The sequence below is a fragment of the Pyrgilauda ruficollis genome, unplaced genomic scaffold (genome assembly GCF_017590135.1).
Source record: "Pyrgilauda ruficollis isolate IOZ18807 unplaced genomic scaffold, ASM1759013v1 scaffold1, whole genome shotgun sequence".
NCBI lineage: Eukaryota > Metazoa > Chordata > Aves > Passeriformes > Passeridae > Pyrgilauda > Pyrgilauda ruficollis.
In genome coordinates, this window is record NW_024508100.1 from 2,189,938 (window position 1) to 2,207,206 (window position 17,269).

At 40.5% G+C, this 17,269-nt stretch overlaps 1 protein-coding gene and 1 long non-coding RNA gene across 8 annotated transcripts in view; one reads left to right on the forward strand and one right to left on the reverse strand.

Moving 5' to 3' along the window:
- MAEA (macrophage erythroblast attacher, E3 ubiquitin ligase) overlaps positions 1 to 9,497 on the forward strand; it is a 49,464-nt gene extending 39,967 nt beyond the window's left edge. For all 7 annotated transcript variants that reach the window (XM_041469708.1, XM_041469618.1, XM_041469802.1 and 4 more), the window contains 4 exons: positions 3,921 to 4,029; positions 6,864 to 6,997; positions 7,684 to 7,879; positions 8,282 to 9,497. In XM_041469708.1, coding sequence (XP_041325642.1) covers positions 3,921 to 4,029; positions 6,864 to 6,997; positions 7,684 to 7,879; positions 8,282 to 8,377 — 535 coding nt within the window. In that variant the 3' untranslated portion in view covers positions 8,378 to 9,497. The remainder of the gene's footprint in view (positions 1 to 3,920; positions 4,030 to 6,863; positions 6,998 to 7,683; positions 7,880 to 8,281) is intronic.
- On the reverse strand, positions 8,570 to 15,932 carry LOC121354871. The gene is made up of 3 exons (XR_005955354.1): positions 15,513 to 15,932; positions 14,095 to 14,158; positions 8,570 to 9,636 (listed from the first exon to the last, which is right to left on the reverse strand). It is a non-coding gene; the product is annotated as an uncharacterized LOC121354871 (long non-coding RNA).
- Between the last annotated feature and the right edge of the window lie 1,337 nt (positions 15,933 to 17,269).

Here is a 17,269-nt window from a genome sequence, read left to right on the forward strand (position 1 = left end):
CTCCTTTCTACGAGGATGAGTTTTGATGTTTTTGTACATGCAAACTTCAACATCTCAAAGCTTCCTTTCAATAATGTGGCTTTAAAACTGTAAGTTTTTACCATTGCATTCTACTTTGTTTCAAAGTAAATAAGTAATGAATTAGGGATACCTTTGTGGAGGTGTGGCATAAATCTCATTGCTTCTAGCAAACCCTTGCAACTTGTGGTTTTATTAGCCTGCTTCTGTTAAGTGCCTGCAGCAGGATTCTTTCAGTATTGTGTCTGTGGTGCAATAAATAGGTCAGGCATCCATTAGAAAGCAGAGAAAGAGGCTGTTTACCAAGGAGTTTCCTGTATGAGTGGAACTGGGGGAACTGACATTTTGTTGAAACGCAGCTGGTGTTTAAATAAGTTTGAAAGCTTTTGCTGCCTGCTGAGAATCTCTGAAGTGACATTGCTTTTACTCAAAATTGATGTGAACTTTAAAATTATACATCTTTTTTAATAAGTGTTTGAATTTGTGTAGCTTTTTAGAATGAGTACAAACAGACTTTCCTCTAAGGTACCTTATCAGAGTAGCCTTGAAAGTGCAAGTTTCAAGAATGTAAAAAGCTGTTCTTGAATACAAAGAGTAAATCTCTTAACCTTAAATATAACACAGTTTTTTGCCTAGTATCATTAGTCTTTAACTCTCAGTCTCTAGGGCTTTTTTGTCAAATTTTTACCTACTAAAGTAACAATGAATGACTGATGACACCAATTTCACACTTTAGGAGCTCTCACTAATTTCATTCTGGGAAATCTGACAGCATTTTGATATTTTGCTCTTATGCAATGCCAGAGATACACAAAGTTCTCAGCTAAAAGCTTAACAAAGCATCATGTGCACTTCTTGTTCTGGGGATACAAAGGACAAAAAGGAGTAAATAATAGCTGATGGTGGGCAGAGTTAGGAGAAAATGGCTACAGTCTATCATTTTAGTCAGCTTCCCTCCTACAAGGATGAATGAACACTTTATTTTTTAGGGGGGTGCAGTTGAACAGGGGTATAAATATACTTTTGAGCCCTTTGAGTATAAATTCTGCTGTTGTCATAAGGGTCCAAGATAAAGGCATTCAGGCATTGGCCAAAAAACTGAGTAGAAACAAGTCCTCTCTTGGTAACACCTTATATTTGTGTTCAGTTATTGCTACTGCCCAATAAATATGTTCATTTTTATATTTGGGCATATGTAGACATATAAGCTGGACACTGCAAATGTGGATCCTTTTGTAGCAATTTAGTGTACCCTTAGTGAACTGTAGGTCTTCAAGTCTTTGTAAATATTTGCCAAGTACAGTATGTCAGCTGTACCTGTGTGGGCTGGAGGGACACACAAAATACGATGAAGTTTGTCTTTGCAAAGTTTACAGGATCATTCTGGGATTCAAAAAACAAAATTTTCTACCTGTTACTTAGATCTGTCACGGGAATTTAGTGGCTTCAGGGATGGTCTATTGTCAAGATTTTAAAAATATTTTCCTGAAAAATTTAGCCTTAGCTATAGAGACTCATATGTGCTAATGGTGGTAAAAACATTGCAGTTAAGCATTGTAATGTTCACATAGACCTCCAGGAGCAAACCAGCACTTGCACAGAGATGGAATTAGCTGAATGACAAGGAAAGGGGTGAATAAATGGCATGAGGGCAGATAAGGTGTAATTCCACTGTTGTGTATTCCCAAGTAAATTACAGTGTCATGTCTCGCTTCCCAATCTAAAAAAGACTTGAGTGCTATGAACTAATGAGCTTGCTTCAGCTTTGAAAGATATCTTGCTCCATTTTAATTTCTCAGTGGATGGAGTTTAGACATAGCATGCAGACCTTGTGGGAAACGATCCTTTTTTTTGGGTTTTTTTTTTGTTTTGTTTTTGTTTGAGCTTGCTTCAGCTTTGAAAGATATCTTGCTCCATTTTAATTTCTCAGTGGATGGAGTTTAGATATAGCATGCAGACCTTGTGGGAAGTGATCCTTTTTTTTTGGGGTTTTTTTTTTTTTTGGGTTTTTTTTTGGTTTTTTTTTTTTTTTTTTTTTTGGTTTTTTTTTGTTTTTTTTTGTAAAGAACACAAGAGACAGGGCAAGTCAGGAGATAAAGACTAACAAAAGGTCACTTTGGAAAACCTAACTCACTGTGTCTGAATCCAAACCAGCCACCACATCCAGTGTGTTCAGTACTTTGCATGTGGTGGAAGGATGATGGCCTGGCAGGGAGGAGAACCTCAACCCTAACCAGGCTGTGCAAGCTGAAGTGTCACTTCTGTTTTACCCCCACAGAACACAACTGCACTCTGATCAGTTCTTGTGAGAAGATATTTTTTCCTCTTTTTTCTCTCGTGCATGCACAGATAAATCTCAGGTGGTCGAGCTGAATTTTTTTGTTTGCCTAATCTGTGTTTGCAAAAGCTCTCAATTTCATCTGCAGCTCTCCACAGTTATTTTAGCTTTCTTCCAGTGTGTCCAGGCTGTCTCTTCTCTCAGGCCAGGGGGTTTGTGCCTCTGCCCTCATAACAGTAATCACCTGGGGAACACTGTTTACATTCCTGAATTGCTCACCCAGCATAGGAAATTGGGTGGAAACATTCTGTCCTACATAACTTCCATTGCTTCCTGGCTTGGGTGGGAGAGGAAGTGGGAGTACTGAAACACTGCTAAAGAGACTGTTCTCATGGTATTGATGACCTCAGTGTAGTTGTCAAATTCAGAATTGGGGAAAAAAAAACCAAAACAACTTGCCTAGGTTTTCTTATTCAAGCCATGAAATGGGCATGTTGAAAATACTGTCTATTCCTAAAAGTAATTAAGGAATTAATAAAAGACTCTTCAAAAGTTAAAAAATAGCAAACTTAGTGGAGGACTTGAGAAATGACTTGGTATCTTTCCTGCAGTACAAACTGTGCAGAAGTCACAGGGTAGGGAAAATTTTCCTACACTTATGCAATGCCAGAAATTGAGTATAATGCTGGTTCCATACCCAGCCTGCTATGCTACATCTGTGCACCACTGAAAAGAGGAGCTGAAGGGTCTTCCTGCATACTTAGACTCCAACTTGAGAATTACTGATCTTGAGAAGACTAGACTGGGGAAACTTTCATAAAGGGTTTTGAAGTAGTTGACTATCCTCATAATCTGGTAATGATTTTGTGGTTTCTTACTATTTCCTGAAAAATATTAAAGTTTGTAATTTTTATTTAAATATGTTTCTGGTCATTCTGTCACTTATTTCAGATATCCAAGCTTTCAGCCATGTGTATATCCCTTACAATCTGTATGTGTTAAAGTACAAAAATTTATACTGAAGTTCTAATTCATTTTTTATTTTCCTGGCTAAAAAAGTGCTCTTAACAAGGTGTTTCCTATTACATTGGCCTACAATTTCTTGTAGTCTGCACAGAAAGTGATACTGTCTTCAGGCCTATACCCCTACCCCCAAAAAATCATTTACTCAAAATAAACATTGCCCCAGATGTCAGTATAAACAAGGCAGATATTTGAACACTTTTGATGTGCAGTGGGTCTGGAACAGCTGATTTTCAGACTGCCTTTATCTCATTTGTGAGTGTATGCCAGAGGAGTGTCATACACTGAGCCTGCATGAGCAGAGACATTTCTTCTAAAAACCACGGTTGTTTTAGTTCTAGGTGAGGCAAAACTTCACACTACAGTAAAAAGATTCTGGTTTCTAAGAAATTACAGTGTAAAAATACTAATTATTAGTCATTCTTGCATTCCCATTTGCAGGATATGTTTGTTCAAGTTCTTTAAATGTACATAGAGCACTCTTGGAGTTCATATATTGAGAGCAGAATCTATAGGTTTTCTCTGAAATCTTCCAGAATTAAGTGAATTTACTTGATTTGGAAACAAGGCTGTCTAATAAAGTATCAATTCTCTGTTTCAGACATGCAAGAAAGCACTTCAGTCAGGCTGAGGGAAGCCAGCTGGATGAGGTTCGACAGGTGATGGGAATGTTGGCCTTTCCTTCAGACACTCATATCTCTCCCTATAAGGTAACATTGAAATTCTGTGCTACAACACAATATTTAAACAGATGTTTCAGTTCTTTTTTCAGCACAGGAAAATGCATTGATAATATCAAGATAAAGGGGTTTTTTTTAAATTTTACTTCCTAAATTCCACCTTTGTAAGAGTTCTTAATTTTAGTAACTAGTCCTTGTACATTAATCCAGAAAGTATTTGTATTGTTTCAGTTGGATTGTAATAGTAACATGGATTCACACTGAGCTAAGCTTACCATAAACCCAGCATTAGAGATCTGGAAGCACAATAATTAAATACACAGCAAGAGACAGAAGATGGGGAAGTACAAAGGAAAAAAAAAAAAAGAGGGAGTCTTGTTCAACATACGAAACTGTGGTTTTAATACACCAGCAGCAGTTCTTAATTCTACTTCTCGCTTTACTGTTGTTGCAGTGGTTGAGATGAAGAAATGAAGGATGGTTGGAAAGCAGTATTTTTGTTCCTTCAAATAAATTTTAATTTATTTGGATTATGCAAATTAATGTAGATATTAGTGGTAATATCTACATCTCAATTTAAATCAAGCAAAATTCACAGATAGCTACTGTTTCTGCTGAGTTTCGTTGTGTGGTCATGTGCTAATTCACTTCTTTTTAACTTAGCTTTGGAGGCAGAAGGTAGAGAAGAGCTGAGCTGTCAAAGCAAGACAAGAATTCCATGAAATGCCAAGCCAATATGTGGCAGTGCCAGTATAAACACGTTTTCTAAACATGATGATGAAATCATGGTTTAACAAAACAACCACACAAAAAAAAGCCCTGAAACGAACAACCCACAGAATCAATGTGAATTTCTTTGCTCATCCCAGAGTCCTGGAAGCATCCTGGTATTTTACATGCTAGATTTGATCTAAGTTATGAATATAAATGATAGATGTGTTAGAAGACTGGGTGTAAGATAGAATTTATCAATATTTTAGTAGTTAGAAAGAAATAGGTAGGAAATAAGAATCCTTTATTTTATTCTAAGGGCTGGTTTGGATGGAGTGTTTTAATGAGGGAGAAATAGCTGGGATTGTTCAACCTACAACCATACAATGAGAAGAAATTCCCTAATACTTATGGGTATGACTTAAAACATTCTGGTTTATGGAAGTTAAGTTTTGAGTTCTCTAATAATTACCTAGTTCACCACAATTACAGCACATGGTTGTTTGGAGTTACCTTTAGTATCTTGACTATGAGTTCTGTGCATAAATGGCTTCCTAAAATGCCTTTAAGTAAATTCTTTTTAAATCTGTGACAAAGTTTGTGAGATCATATCTCTAACCAACTGATTTTTATTAATCCAGGGAAAGAAGTGTCTTCTATAACCATTGAATAGAACTTTCTCTGGCTTTTCCTCTGTCAGGACTTTAAGGAAAACATTCACTGTTGTGGCAGAACAAGCTGTTTTTTTGATAGCTGTTGAACAATGTTATGTCCCTTTGCCTTCCACTAGACCAGATTTCTTGGAGCCCAATCCAACCTGGTCTCCAACAGTAGAATAATTGAATTGTAAAGGTTGGAAAAGGTCTCTGAGATCATCCAGTCCAACCATCAACCCAGAACCACCACTAAACCATGTCCTCATCTGCCCTGTCCTCATGGTTTTCTCCAGGCTAAACACTCCCAGCTCCTTCAGCTGCTCCTCTTCAGACTCATGCTCCAGACCCTTCCCCAGCTCTGTGCCTTCTCTGGACATTCTCCAGCCCCTCAATGTCCTTGTGAGGGGCCCAAAACTGAACACAGGACTTGGGGTGTGGCCTCAGCAGTACAAAGTTCTACAGACAGGACATCCACAGCCTCTCTGGCAGCCTGGTCCAGTGTCTGACCACCCTGACAGCAAAAAACTCCTTGCTAATGTCCAGTCTAACCCTGCTTTCTTTCTGTTTGTTCCGTGGCCTTGCCACAAGTCCCTCTCCAGATCTTGTGTAGCACCTTTAGGTACTGAAAGGTGCTGTAAGGTGTCCCCAGATTGTTGCTCCTAGTTTCCTCAAAGTGTAGCATGCAGAGTTGGCAGTATGATCAGTATAATAGCTATATGATAAATATTATATAAAGGTAAATAAATATTGTCACTCCTGCTGACCAAAGTGCAGGTTATAGATACAAAGGATAAGAAAGAAAGGATTGGGTGTCTGCCTGTATAGATGACACTAAGTATATTTTCAAAGGATCTTCCCTTCTTACATGACTCTTCAACAGCATTGCTTTTAAAACTCAATGTATCCTTGACCTGTGGGTTTAGTTCCTACTTCCATTAAAATAAAAATCCTGATTTTTAGGTAACACACAGCATTAAATAACTTTGTCTCTAAATGAGTAGCTTATGCAAGCTTTCTCTAACCTGGGGTTGTGGCAGCTTCTTCAAATTGAAATCTTTTTACAAAATTATGTAAATATTGGGTATTGTAATTGATTATCAGCAGAATTAGTCTGCCTTAAGTTAAAAAACATTTCTGACTTTTTGATGTTAGTGGTTCAGAGGCTGTAGAAGAAACATTCCACAGTGCTAGTGTTGTTTCCTATGTAGTCCAGCATTGTAGGAAACTAAATGGAGGAAGTAACCTCACCAGGATTTACCTACCTCAATTCATTATTTGGTAGATGATGGAGATTGAATATTGTTCCAGCTATTTTAAATAATACTTGTTTTACTAAAGTAGTGTTAAAAGGTACTGTTTAAACACTATGCATTGGTGGCCACTTCTGGTTTGTGATGGGCTTGCACAAGTGACTTTTGCACAATTTGTCACTCCCAGGCTTTTGCTCCCTGGGACAATTAGATTGAAGCAACTTATAGTTGTGTTGTTTTTTAACAGGATCTCTTGGACCCTGCTCGATGGAGAATGCTGATCCAACAGTTTAGATATGATAACTACAGACTACATCAGCTGGGAAACAATTCTGTTTTTACTATAACACTCCAGGCAGGCCTTTCAGCTATAAAAACACCGTATCCTTTAAAGCAGATATTACTGGGAGTGAAAAAGAAGCCATGTTGGGGTTTATTTTTGGTTTATGGAGGCTTTTCAGAGAGCTCAAATAAGAAATGTGACACTTCAATATTTTTGCTCATGAATTGTTCAAATGGGGTATAAATTGGTCACTACTAAATTAAGGGGGATTGTAATAAATAGCATTATGGTTTAAAAAGAAGGCATGCCCAAACAAAAAAGGTAAAATGTAACATTGTGTTTGGTTTGGCTGCCTTTTCATGTCTGAAATTAGTGAATATGCCTGCAAGGGTTAGGGAGCTGGGTCACAATTACTGGTTTTTAAGCATTTAAACACAAATTTACCCCAGATTTTATGTGAATATTCAAAAACAGCTGCATCTTTTGAAACTTTGTTGGGTTTGCTGCACAGTGTGTTGTGCTGGAGAAGGGCTGGTGCTGCTGGAGTGCTGCACCTCAGAAGCTTTAGCTGTGCCAGACACACATTTTGCTCACTCTCCTTGAAACAGAGCAAACCCTTGATTCTTTTGTGTGGACATTAAACTTGAATTAAATGTTCCTTTGCATTCTGTCACCTGGGCTCTGCTGGCACAGCTGACGATCTTCTAATTTTAAGGTTTCCCATCCAATGGGAGGGTAATTATGGTTTGATTGTGGTGATTGTTCCCTAACTTGCTGTTAACAGACAGTGTTATAAAGAGGATGGGAGCTCAAAAAACCCCGACTGCCCTGTGTGTAGCAAATCCCTGAACAAGCTGGCTCAGCCCCTGCCGATGGCACATTGTGCCAACTCCCGACTAGTCTGCAAGATTTCGGGGGATGTAATGAACGAAAATAATCCTCCTATGATGTTACCAAATGGATATGTCTATGGATACAATGTAAGTGTTGGAGTCAATCACTTGCTGGAGGCTAAAATAGCAGCTGTTAGAATAACTTGCTAGATCAAAATAAGAGCGTATAAACTCAGTCAGAAGCTAGAAGAATATTTCTTGCAGTAATGTTTTTTTAAGGACTGTATATTTAGCTGCTTAAATTGGTCTTAATGAAGACATATTAATGGTCACATACCTAACTATGTGAATTTATAACATGAGATCAAATGGCATTGGAAATCTTTCCCTCCAGAGAGCAATAATGTAGAATAAGTAACTTCTGGGGGCAAAGATGTTTTGACCTCAGACCACAACATTTTTTTAAATTAAAAGTTCATTTCCTAAACAGTTCAATAGTGCTTTGAATAACCGTTGTGAATATTATCTTTTGGTTTCGCTCTTTTTCAGTCTCTGCTTTCTATTCGTCAAGATGACAAAGTAATTTGCCCAAGAACCAAAGAAGTCTTCAACTTCTCACAAGCTGAGAAAGTCTACATCATGTAGGTCTGTAAAACACAGGATGAAGTGCCGCTGGAATTTTGACACAGTGTATCTTGGCATACCCTGTAAAGGGGGGGGCCTTAATGTGTGGCAAAGAAGCAAAAGCTGCCACCTTGGGGAGCAGACCTGTCGGTGGCATTATTGTTTCTTGCGACCAAAGATCAATGAGCAACAATAAACACTCTTGAAAGGAAAAAAAAAAAAAAAAAAAAAAAAAAAAAAAGAAGAGAGGAATTATGACTTAAGTTTGTACTTGAATAAAGAACACAAAAACAAATTTTGATTGTTAAGGTTTTGTAACATAAGATCAAAAATTGGACTCTTCTCAAAGAAAAGTACTTTCATCTTCTAAAGGATAGCTTTCTTTAAAGATGGACACTTGCACTGGGGGAAAACTTACAACAGATTTGAAATGAAATCCATTTTTCTTCCCTCTTTTTCACAATTGTCCAAGACCCTTTTCTTATCAAAGATCTCAGTACTACCAACGTGTTCTCCTTTAAGCTCCTCTTTGCCTTCTTTGTGATCCTCTGGTGAAGTAATCCTGAACATGAATGATGTAACTTATTTCCATGGGAAGATATTTTTGATGTCTTTGACACAAGGTGGCTTCTCTGGAGGATCAAATAGGGACTGGTTCCAAGGAGTGAAGTCTTTTTCGAAACCCAAATATTTTAAGGAGGTTGCATAAGTATCAAGAAGAACTGAGAACATTTCAGGCAAAATCCAATGCTTGTTTAAATGTTCTTTTTCCAGTCTACCATAGTGTTAAAGTCCTTCTAAAGTTATTAGTTATGTGCATAGGGTTCAATATGAAATCATTAGTGCTACTGCCTTATTTCTTGCTTTGAGAATGTACTCACATGACAATGAGCTGGTATTCTTAAGTGTTGGGCGAAGTTTCTGAAGATGCCTTGCAGGATGATTACATAATTTTAGGGTCTAAATAGTATTCATTACTGAAACTAATAGTTCAATTTTAACAACTGCAGAACACATCCTTATGACTTTTGAAAAGAATTAAACCATTGTAGTTTAAACAAAACCATATTGTAGAGGTTTGTATTTAGCGCTTATTTTTGCATGTTGATGTTGATTAGCTAATAAAAGATTGTAAATGTAAGACATGTTAATAAAAATTGTTTTCCATTTCTTGATTATATAAAATTAGAAAGCTGTTTTGTGTTTAAATGTAAAAAGAATTAACTCTCAGTGGCCTCTCTTCAAGGTAGTGGAACTTCCCAGTGTTGGTTTTCAGTGTTCTGCAAGATTTAAAAGAAAAAGAAGAACGCTAACAACACACATGCATACAAAAAACCAAACCAAAAAAACCCAAAAAATTCCCCAACAAACAAAAAAAATGCCACACAGCAGCCATAAATGTTGTCCTTCAGAACATTTCAGTCAAATAGGTATTTTTGGTTTAAACTTTTCATATATGAACAGTATACTCCAGGGGTTTTTCTGTCTCTTCCTGGAACACTGCCTCATGTCCTAGAGCCTTCCTGTTAATAAAATGTTGTGGGTGATGTTAGGTGTGGGTTTTTCATGCTTTAAAGAATGCTAACAAAGCACAGACAAAGGACCACAGCTTCTTTTTATGTTCAACACTTAAAGGTCACAGATATTGCTAAACTGCTGGTACTAGCCACTGTGAACTGTAAATACTTGGGCTTTCCAGGGAGGTGTGTCTGAAAAAGTTGCATTTTCAGCGGGCATCAGTTATTGATGCTTCAGAACATTCAGTGTCTGTACCACTGCAGTGCTGCCAGCTTGGCACAGGCCACTGCTCTGCACTCACTGCTGCAAAGGACGGCTCTGTTCTCTGGGCATGTTCTGAAGTGGCAGATTTAATGATTCCTTAGAACAAATGCAGTGTACCAAGAGTAGGTGGGGACTCTTCCTTTCTCCTGGCAAGAGTTGGAGCACCCTCAACTCAGAGAGGGGGAGGATGTCACCCTGAGGAGCAGTGCTGCTCAAACCCATGTGGCACCTCTGTTTCTTTGCACCACTGTTTACACCATCATTGCAGAAGGGCAAGCATAGCTTTGAGCATGGCAATCTCATTTTTCCCTACTTTACAGGAATTTATAAAAGGCCAAAGCAGGAAAGAAGCAGTAGATTTCTACTGGACCTCAGGGAATGTGTGGTAAGTGCACAACAACTGTAGGATTGTTAGGAAGGAAAGGAAATTGTTGCTTTTGCTTCTCTTAAAGACCAGTTAGAGCTGTGGTTTCCTGAGACTAGCCTTTTTTGATTTCTGTGACCTGAGCAGAGTGGTGGAGAAACCCACACTCTCCAAAACAACCTGGTTTGGGATGGGAGGAGAAGAGAACAGCTGTCCTACAAGGAGGGCCTCAGTTCCTGGGAGGTGTGATTCCAGAGGGCCAGGTGCCAACAGGAGGCCTCAGTCCCTGATGGTGTGTTACAAGGGAGGCTTCCAGAAGGAGCGTAGGGGAGCTTCAGCTGTTTGTTAGCTCTGGTTGCTCACTTTGGAAAGCTGCAGTCACACAGCCCGTTCTGACTGCAGCAATGCCTGTGTGCCACAGGCAGCTGCAGCCTCCTGGCTGCTCTCAGGCTTGCTCTGCCATGGCTCTGGCAGCCCCCAGCTGTATGAGGGTCAGAAATGGTGGCAGTCTGTTCTGCTTTGGTGCAGCTTGGAGCCCTGGTTTGCATTCCCTGGCTGCTCACAGCTGTGAGCTCCTGATCCAACAGAGGTGTTGGTTCACAGCTCATCTCGCAGGTGGCCCCAGACATCACACCAAGAGTAGGTGACTTAAAGTATAAAGTCATTTGAGATGGTAGAAGCTCTCTAGTAAAGCAAAGACTTTCCTCTCAAGATCTGGCTGAGCTGGAAATGAACACTATCCTTCACTGGGATGTTTTTTCAGTCTTGCCAGGCAACTTGGCAAGACTCTGGATTTTGGTTGTGGTGTTCCTGTTTGAAGGCAGCAGTTTGTCCCAGTTGTGATCAGGACAGGTTACTCTGATTCCCACAGTTACACCAAGGATGAGAATTGCCTTATCCTTCTGTTTGTTGTGGTCCAAAGCTTTACTCTAAATGCTGAAGGTTTTCCAGTGTTGCAAAAGAGAGGTACTGGTAACTCTTGACAGTGCCCTGATGGTTTTTGGTACCTGTTTCAGCTTCCATTATCTTCCAGGCTGAGAAGGGTTCAAGATGCTGAGATCACAACATTTTGTAGGTAGGAAATAGCAAAGCTGATACCAAACTCAGGCAAAACATTTTCCTGCTTTAAAGCTTTAAAGACTGATGAAGTGGTCAGGGTTTGGAGGGTTTTTTTTAATACAAGCATGGCCTTTTCTACTCAGTAATAAAATTACTCTTGTGGAAAAAAAAAGAATATATTATTTGGGACAGGAAGAATGAGAAAATTACAGCTGGAAATCTGCCAAAAAGAAGCCTTTGAACATGCATAATGGACCACTATTCAGAGGAAAAAAAAAAAAAAAAAAAAGGAATAGTCTGACTTGCTTTTTTCCCAGCCTCAGGTAGCCTGAGCAGAAGCATTGGGAAGCCCACTAAACACTTTTATTGAGGGTGCTTTGTGACCCACAGTGACAATGTGCACTGGGTGTCCTGCTGCACAATGGAGGTCACTGGATACAACAAAATGAGTATTTAAAACTTTTCAATCCTGAGTTTTCATGTTCCATAATGAGGAAGTTTGAACTCATTATTCCAAACACCAAATAAAGCCCAGCCTAGATCCACATGATAGGTGATCGAGTCTGATCTTCATCTCATCCTTGAACAGATAAAGTAGTTTCCAGTAGTTTCCTCTAGTCACTGAATCTATTCCTTCTTTGATGATGAGGGGGGTCAGATATTCACCAGGATCTCCCTGCCATTTTGCTTTTCCAGAGATTCGGTGTCTGCTTGGTTCTGCATCATGCATCAGCCACACTGAAAGGCAGCATTTTTCTTAATTCAGTCATTAATTTTAGACTTGGCCCTGTTAGCTAAGCTCTGAGGAGTTTTCAGGAGCTCAACTTCCTCTTTGTTTTAGAAGGAGATGTAGGATGGGCAGAGCAGGACAGCAGAATTTCTTAACTCTTTACTAACACATCCTCTTAGAGCCAGATAGGTTCTGTATGTAGAAGTATCTCTGGCACAGTCAGGGGGAAAAATTTTGCAATCAAGGCCAGCAAGAGGGAGCAAGAAGTTACAGTTCAGTTACTGTTGGATGTGAGGGCTGAAGATGTTTTTGGCACAGCACAAAGCAGTTCTACCTTACAGCTGGCTTTTGTGAGAAGTTGTGTGAGAGCTAGGCATTGAAAAAAAATACTCATAAGAGATGTAGTCCTGATCTCAGTTTGAAATGAAGTTCTAAAACTGTACATGGGAGTTCTTAACATTAAAAATAAAAATAAAATTAGTCCTCATTGCTAGCTGGCAACAAGTTGATTGCACTGAGGAGCTCACAGTTGTCAGTCAGGTATTTTCAACTACACCATAAAATCCTGCTATTTGATCATGTCACAATTTTCAGAGATCTGTATGCCAAGCCAGAGGAAATCAGCTGTAGGATAAGCAGCACCACAAGAAGAACAATAGCAAACAGCAGAACAAGAAACAAGAAAAGCTGTTTGGTTTGACAATCAAAAACGAGATCAAGCATCAGGGTGGAACCAAGAAATGTTATCAGCCAGTTACCTTTCAAAGAGATTAAAATACCGAAGCTTTTAAAAGTGAAAGAAGAAAAAATTAACATGGAAGTACTGTGTGACAGAGATCCAGACTTTGTTACAAAACTGCACCCAGCACCTTGCTGCTTGCTCCCAATAAAGATGGGAATGTGCAACATCAGTGGGCAGCGTGGAGAGGGAGATGCACTGAGGAAACAGAAATAACTTAGCAACATGGAAGTGAAAAAAACTGGGTCTGTTACAGAAACCAAGTGATCAGTCTCCTGGGATTGTTAATTGTTCACCTCTAATGGAAAGAAGCTGCTCTAGTGCCCAGTCTGGGAATCAGATCATGTAGAATCAGAATGGTTTGGGTTGGAAGCGACCTTGCAGATCACCTCATTGCAACCCCCTGCCATGGACAGGGACAGCTTCCACCAGATCAGCGTGCTCCAAGCCCTGCCCAGCCTGGCCTTGGACACTGCCAGGGATCCAGGGGCAGCCACAGCTTCTCTGGGCACCCTCTGCCAGGGCCTCCCCACCCTCACAGTAACAAAATTCATCCCTATATCGAATCTAACCCTGCCCTCTGCCGGTTTGAAGCCCCTGCCCTTGTCCTGTCTCTCCCCGGCCTTGTCAAAAGTCCCTCTCCAGCTTCCTTGTAACCCCTTCAGGCTCTAGAAGGTGCAGGAAGGTCTCCCCAAAGCCTTCTGCAAGCTGAACACCCCCAGCTGTCTCAGCCTGTCCCCACAGCAGAGGGGCTCCAGCCCTCTGATCACCTTTGTGACCTCCTCTGGCCTCGCTGCAGCAGGTTCAGATCCTTCTGGTGGTGGGGCTGCAGAGGGGTCTGGTGCTGCTGTGCTGGAAGCTGGAGCACTCCTGGGTGTTCAGGTCATCTCTTACACTGCAGCTGGAGCAGAGAAATCACTGAGCTGTTCAGTTTCCCAAACTAAAATGGAAAACTAAAGCTGGTTAAGTGGGGGATAACATCTGTACCTACTCCTTTGACACTATTTCCTATCCCATAAAATTAATTTTTTTTGTTGTGCATTTAAGGAAAGAGTTACACCTACCCCACAGAGCAGAGGAGCAAATTTTCCCAGGGAGATCATCTTCCTTCCCAGCCAGGACTTTTTCCTGATAGAGCCAGAAGGAAGAATGAGGAGAAAAAGATTATAAGGTCTATTCACTTCAGGACAAAAAGATCTTTAACTAACTTAAATATTTTGTTCCCCACCCATGGAGATTAAGCAGGATCATATAGACAGATTCCCCAAAAGGAAATAAACAGATAATAAACCAGCAGACAATTTCCTTTTCTTTCTTTGCAAACCACAGCAAGACAAATTGCTCAGAAGAGCAAGGAGCAGAGCTGTGGGAAGTCCCTCAGGGTGGCTGTGTGTGCCTCTTATGGAGATGTCTCCTCTTTCAAGTAGCAGCTTTAGGGATGCAAACCAGAGAAATATTTTTTTTAAATACTGGAGGGGTCAGAGGGAAATGTATCTTAGAGAAGCTCAAGTTGTCCTGGATGCAGTCATTAAGGAAAACCTTGTACTAATTCCAGCCAGGCAGGGCATCATCCTGGCATTGTGCTGTAATGCCCAGCTAATGCCTCCACTGGAACCAGCTCTGTGCCCCGCTGGCAGAACTGCTCTGGGACAGCAGAAACCCAACAGGCAGGGTTTGAACCCCTGGCTGCTTGCTGCAGCCTCCCTCCTTTTGAGGTGGCTCCTTGGTGGCAGCTGTTTTGCTCAGTGGTGTGGAGGAAGAGGCTCTGTCTCCATGAGGATCATGACACGATTTTCTATTTTAAATCCTGCACCCTCAAGTCGCTGTCTCATTGTCCTGCTTCTCCGTGCACAGGAGCTCATGAAATTATTTGTTCCTATTTGTGGCCATAAGCAACATCCCTTTACAGGGCTGACTTTCACCAGGAAATGGAGAAGAATTCAGGCTGGGTGCTGGGGGATGCACCAGGAGAGCAGCTCTGTGGGTGGCTGCAGGAGCGAGGGAAGCAGCAGCAGCAGCTTGTGCTGTCTGTGCCAGCTGCAGACACCGGAGCAGAGCAGAATGGGGAGCTCTGCGATGGAGGGAGGATAACCCCCAGCTCTGATCAGCTGAGTGCAGTGACACATTCCTGTCTCAGGAGTATTCCAGCCTGCTTCCTGCCTCTTTCCTGGAGTCAGCATGAGGCTTCAGCCAAACAGGCTTGGAGTCTGTAAATGGATCTTGCCCTCAGGGTATTACAACTTGCCCATCCTCTGGGTACAGAAGGCGCCTGGAGCAGCTGAGCTGCCAACCTTGGTGTGTGGGAGCTGAGCCACGGCCAGCTCCAGGAGGAACAGCCCTGGAATGGGACAAATACCATGGAGTGAGTGATCCTATCTTGTCAGACAGGGAAGAATAGATGAGAATTGATGCTGCTGATGCAAATCTGCTGGCTTCTCTTTTCCAGCAGCACTTTGCAAATGTTGATCTCAGATATACATACCCTCTGATGATCCAGGCTTTGTGGCATCTGTTTTCTTTGAATGTCACTGTCACATTCATTGCCAGCTATCTGGCTTCAGTGCTGCATTATCCTATTTCAAAAAACAGTGAATAAACAGGGTGCTGGTGTTACAGGACAGCTAATGATTCAGTTTAACTACCAGGTAGAGAGAAAAGCCCAGAGGCTACAGCTGAATTGCTGGTTTGCTCTTTCAGTGAGTAACAGACCTCTGACACACTTAATTTTTATAATAATTGGAAAGAATGTCACCTGTCCTGTTAAGAGAGAAATTATCCTACCCTCAGCCAAAACATACTCCCTGTGTCTCTGGAACCTTCTTCTGAGGAGGTAAAGTTAAGAATTCCTCACTGAAGTAAGATTAGCAGCTGCCACATCCAGGAATACCTCCCTTATTCTAAACCAATTAGCAAAGGATAATGACTGCTTTCTTTGCACTGGGAAACCATAAATAACATCTCCTGTGATCTCTGCATTTGAGGGTGTGAGATTTTTATCTGAATAAAATGTTTGGCTTAATTATTTTCCTCCACATCTTGTATTTCCAGGAACACCATTAAAGAAATCAGAGTGCTGGTGTCAGTTTTGTCAAGAATCTTTGGGCCAGTGAACCTAACACTGAAACTTTGGGTGGCTATTTAAAAAATATTATTTCAAAATAACACCTCAAGGTATAGGTGAAGATCATGCTCAGGTGAAGAGATACTAAAAGATCTAGGCTAAAACATGAAGTCTCATAGAAAAAGTTTCTGGAATGTTCTAAAAACTTTGCGCAAATCCCATTAAATACACCAGTATGGATCAGTTCTGTTAAAATACCAACGATTTAAAATGCCAACTCACAGCTTCATCTGCTCCAAGCACTTAGAGGGGCTGCTCCCACCATTACAGGAACCTTCCTATCACCCTTCTCTGTCCTTGGGTAATTGAGTCCTGAAATTTGGAACATTCTTGAAAACTTCCAGTAGTCACTTTTAAATCAAGGATGCTTCAGAGAGACACAATATCCTTTTTCTTACACTCTATTTGCAAAACCCTCTCCCTCTGTGCTGCCCCCTCTCCAGGATCCACTGATAACTCCACAGCAGGAGTATCCAGGTCCTGCTTTAACAGTGACTCTCTGAGTCACCAGGATTTTCATGTCCTGCCATCTCTGTTTTGTCTAAAAAGTCTTCTCTGTAATGTAATGCCTTCCAAAAGAGCCAGTGGCAACAGATCTCCAGTGTCCTGATTTTGGATGTCGAGTCTTTACAATCCAGGGCTGTTTGGTTCAAGCACATCTGTCAGAAAAACATCATCATGACACAGAGAATCTGTTTCCTCACTGGTAAAATATGTGCCTGGTTTCCAGTTTGAATTCATCTTTTGTTCCTTGTGTTTTTCACTGCTATACTCAGAATCATTTAATGTGATATTTTCCCCTGAAGATAATTTTATTTCATGAGCAAGTTACCCAGCAATAATCAAAACTGATTTAAATCTTTACTAGTGGGCACTATTGCAACTATTTATTTTCTGCTGTTTGTTCTTGTACCCTTCCTATATGCCACAGAATTTTTAAAAGAACTTTATAAAATGCATATTATTTTAGTATTTGCTGTGCTGTTTACACATTTTACAGAGCTTAAACTACTTAGTGCTTTTTGTTATTGCTCTGAAACTGTTTAACCCTGCTGTTCCCACAGTGTGATTCTGTATAATAGAGACATATTTGAAATTTGCTGATGGTTCTGAAATAG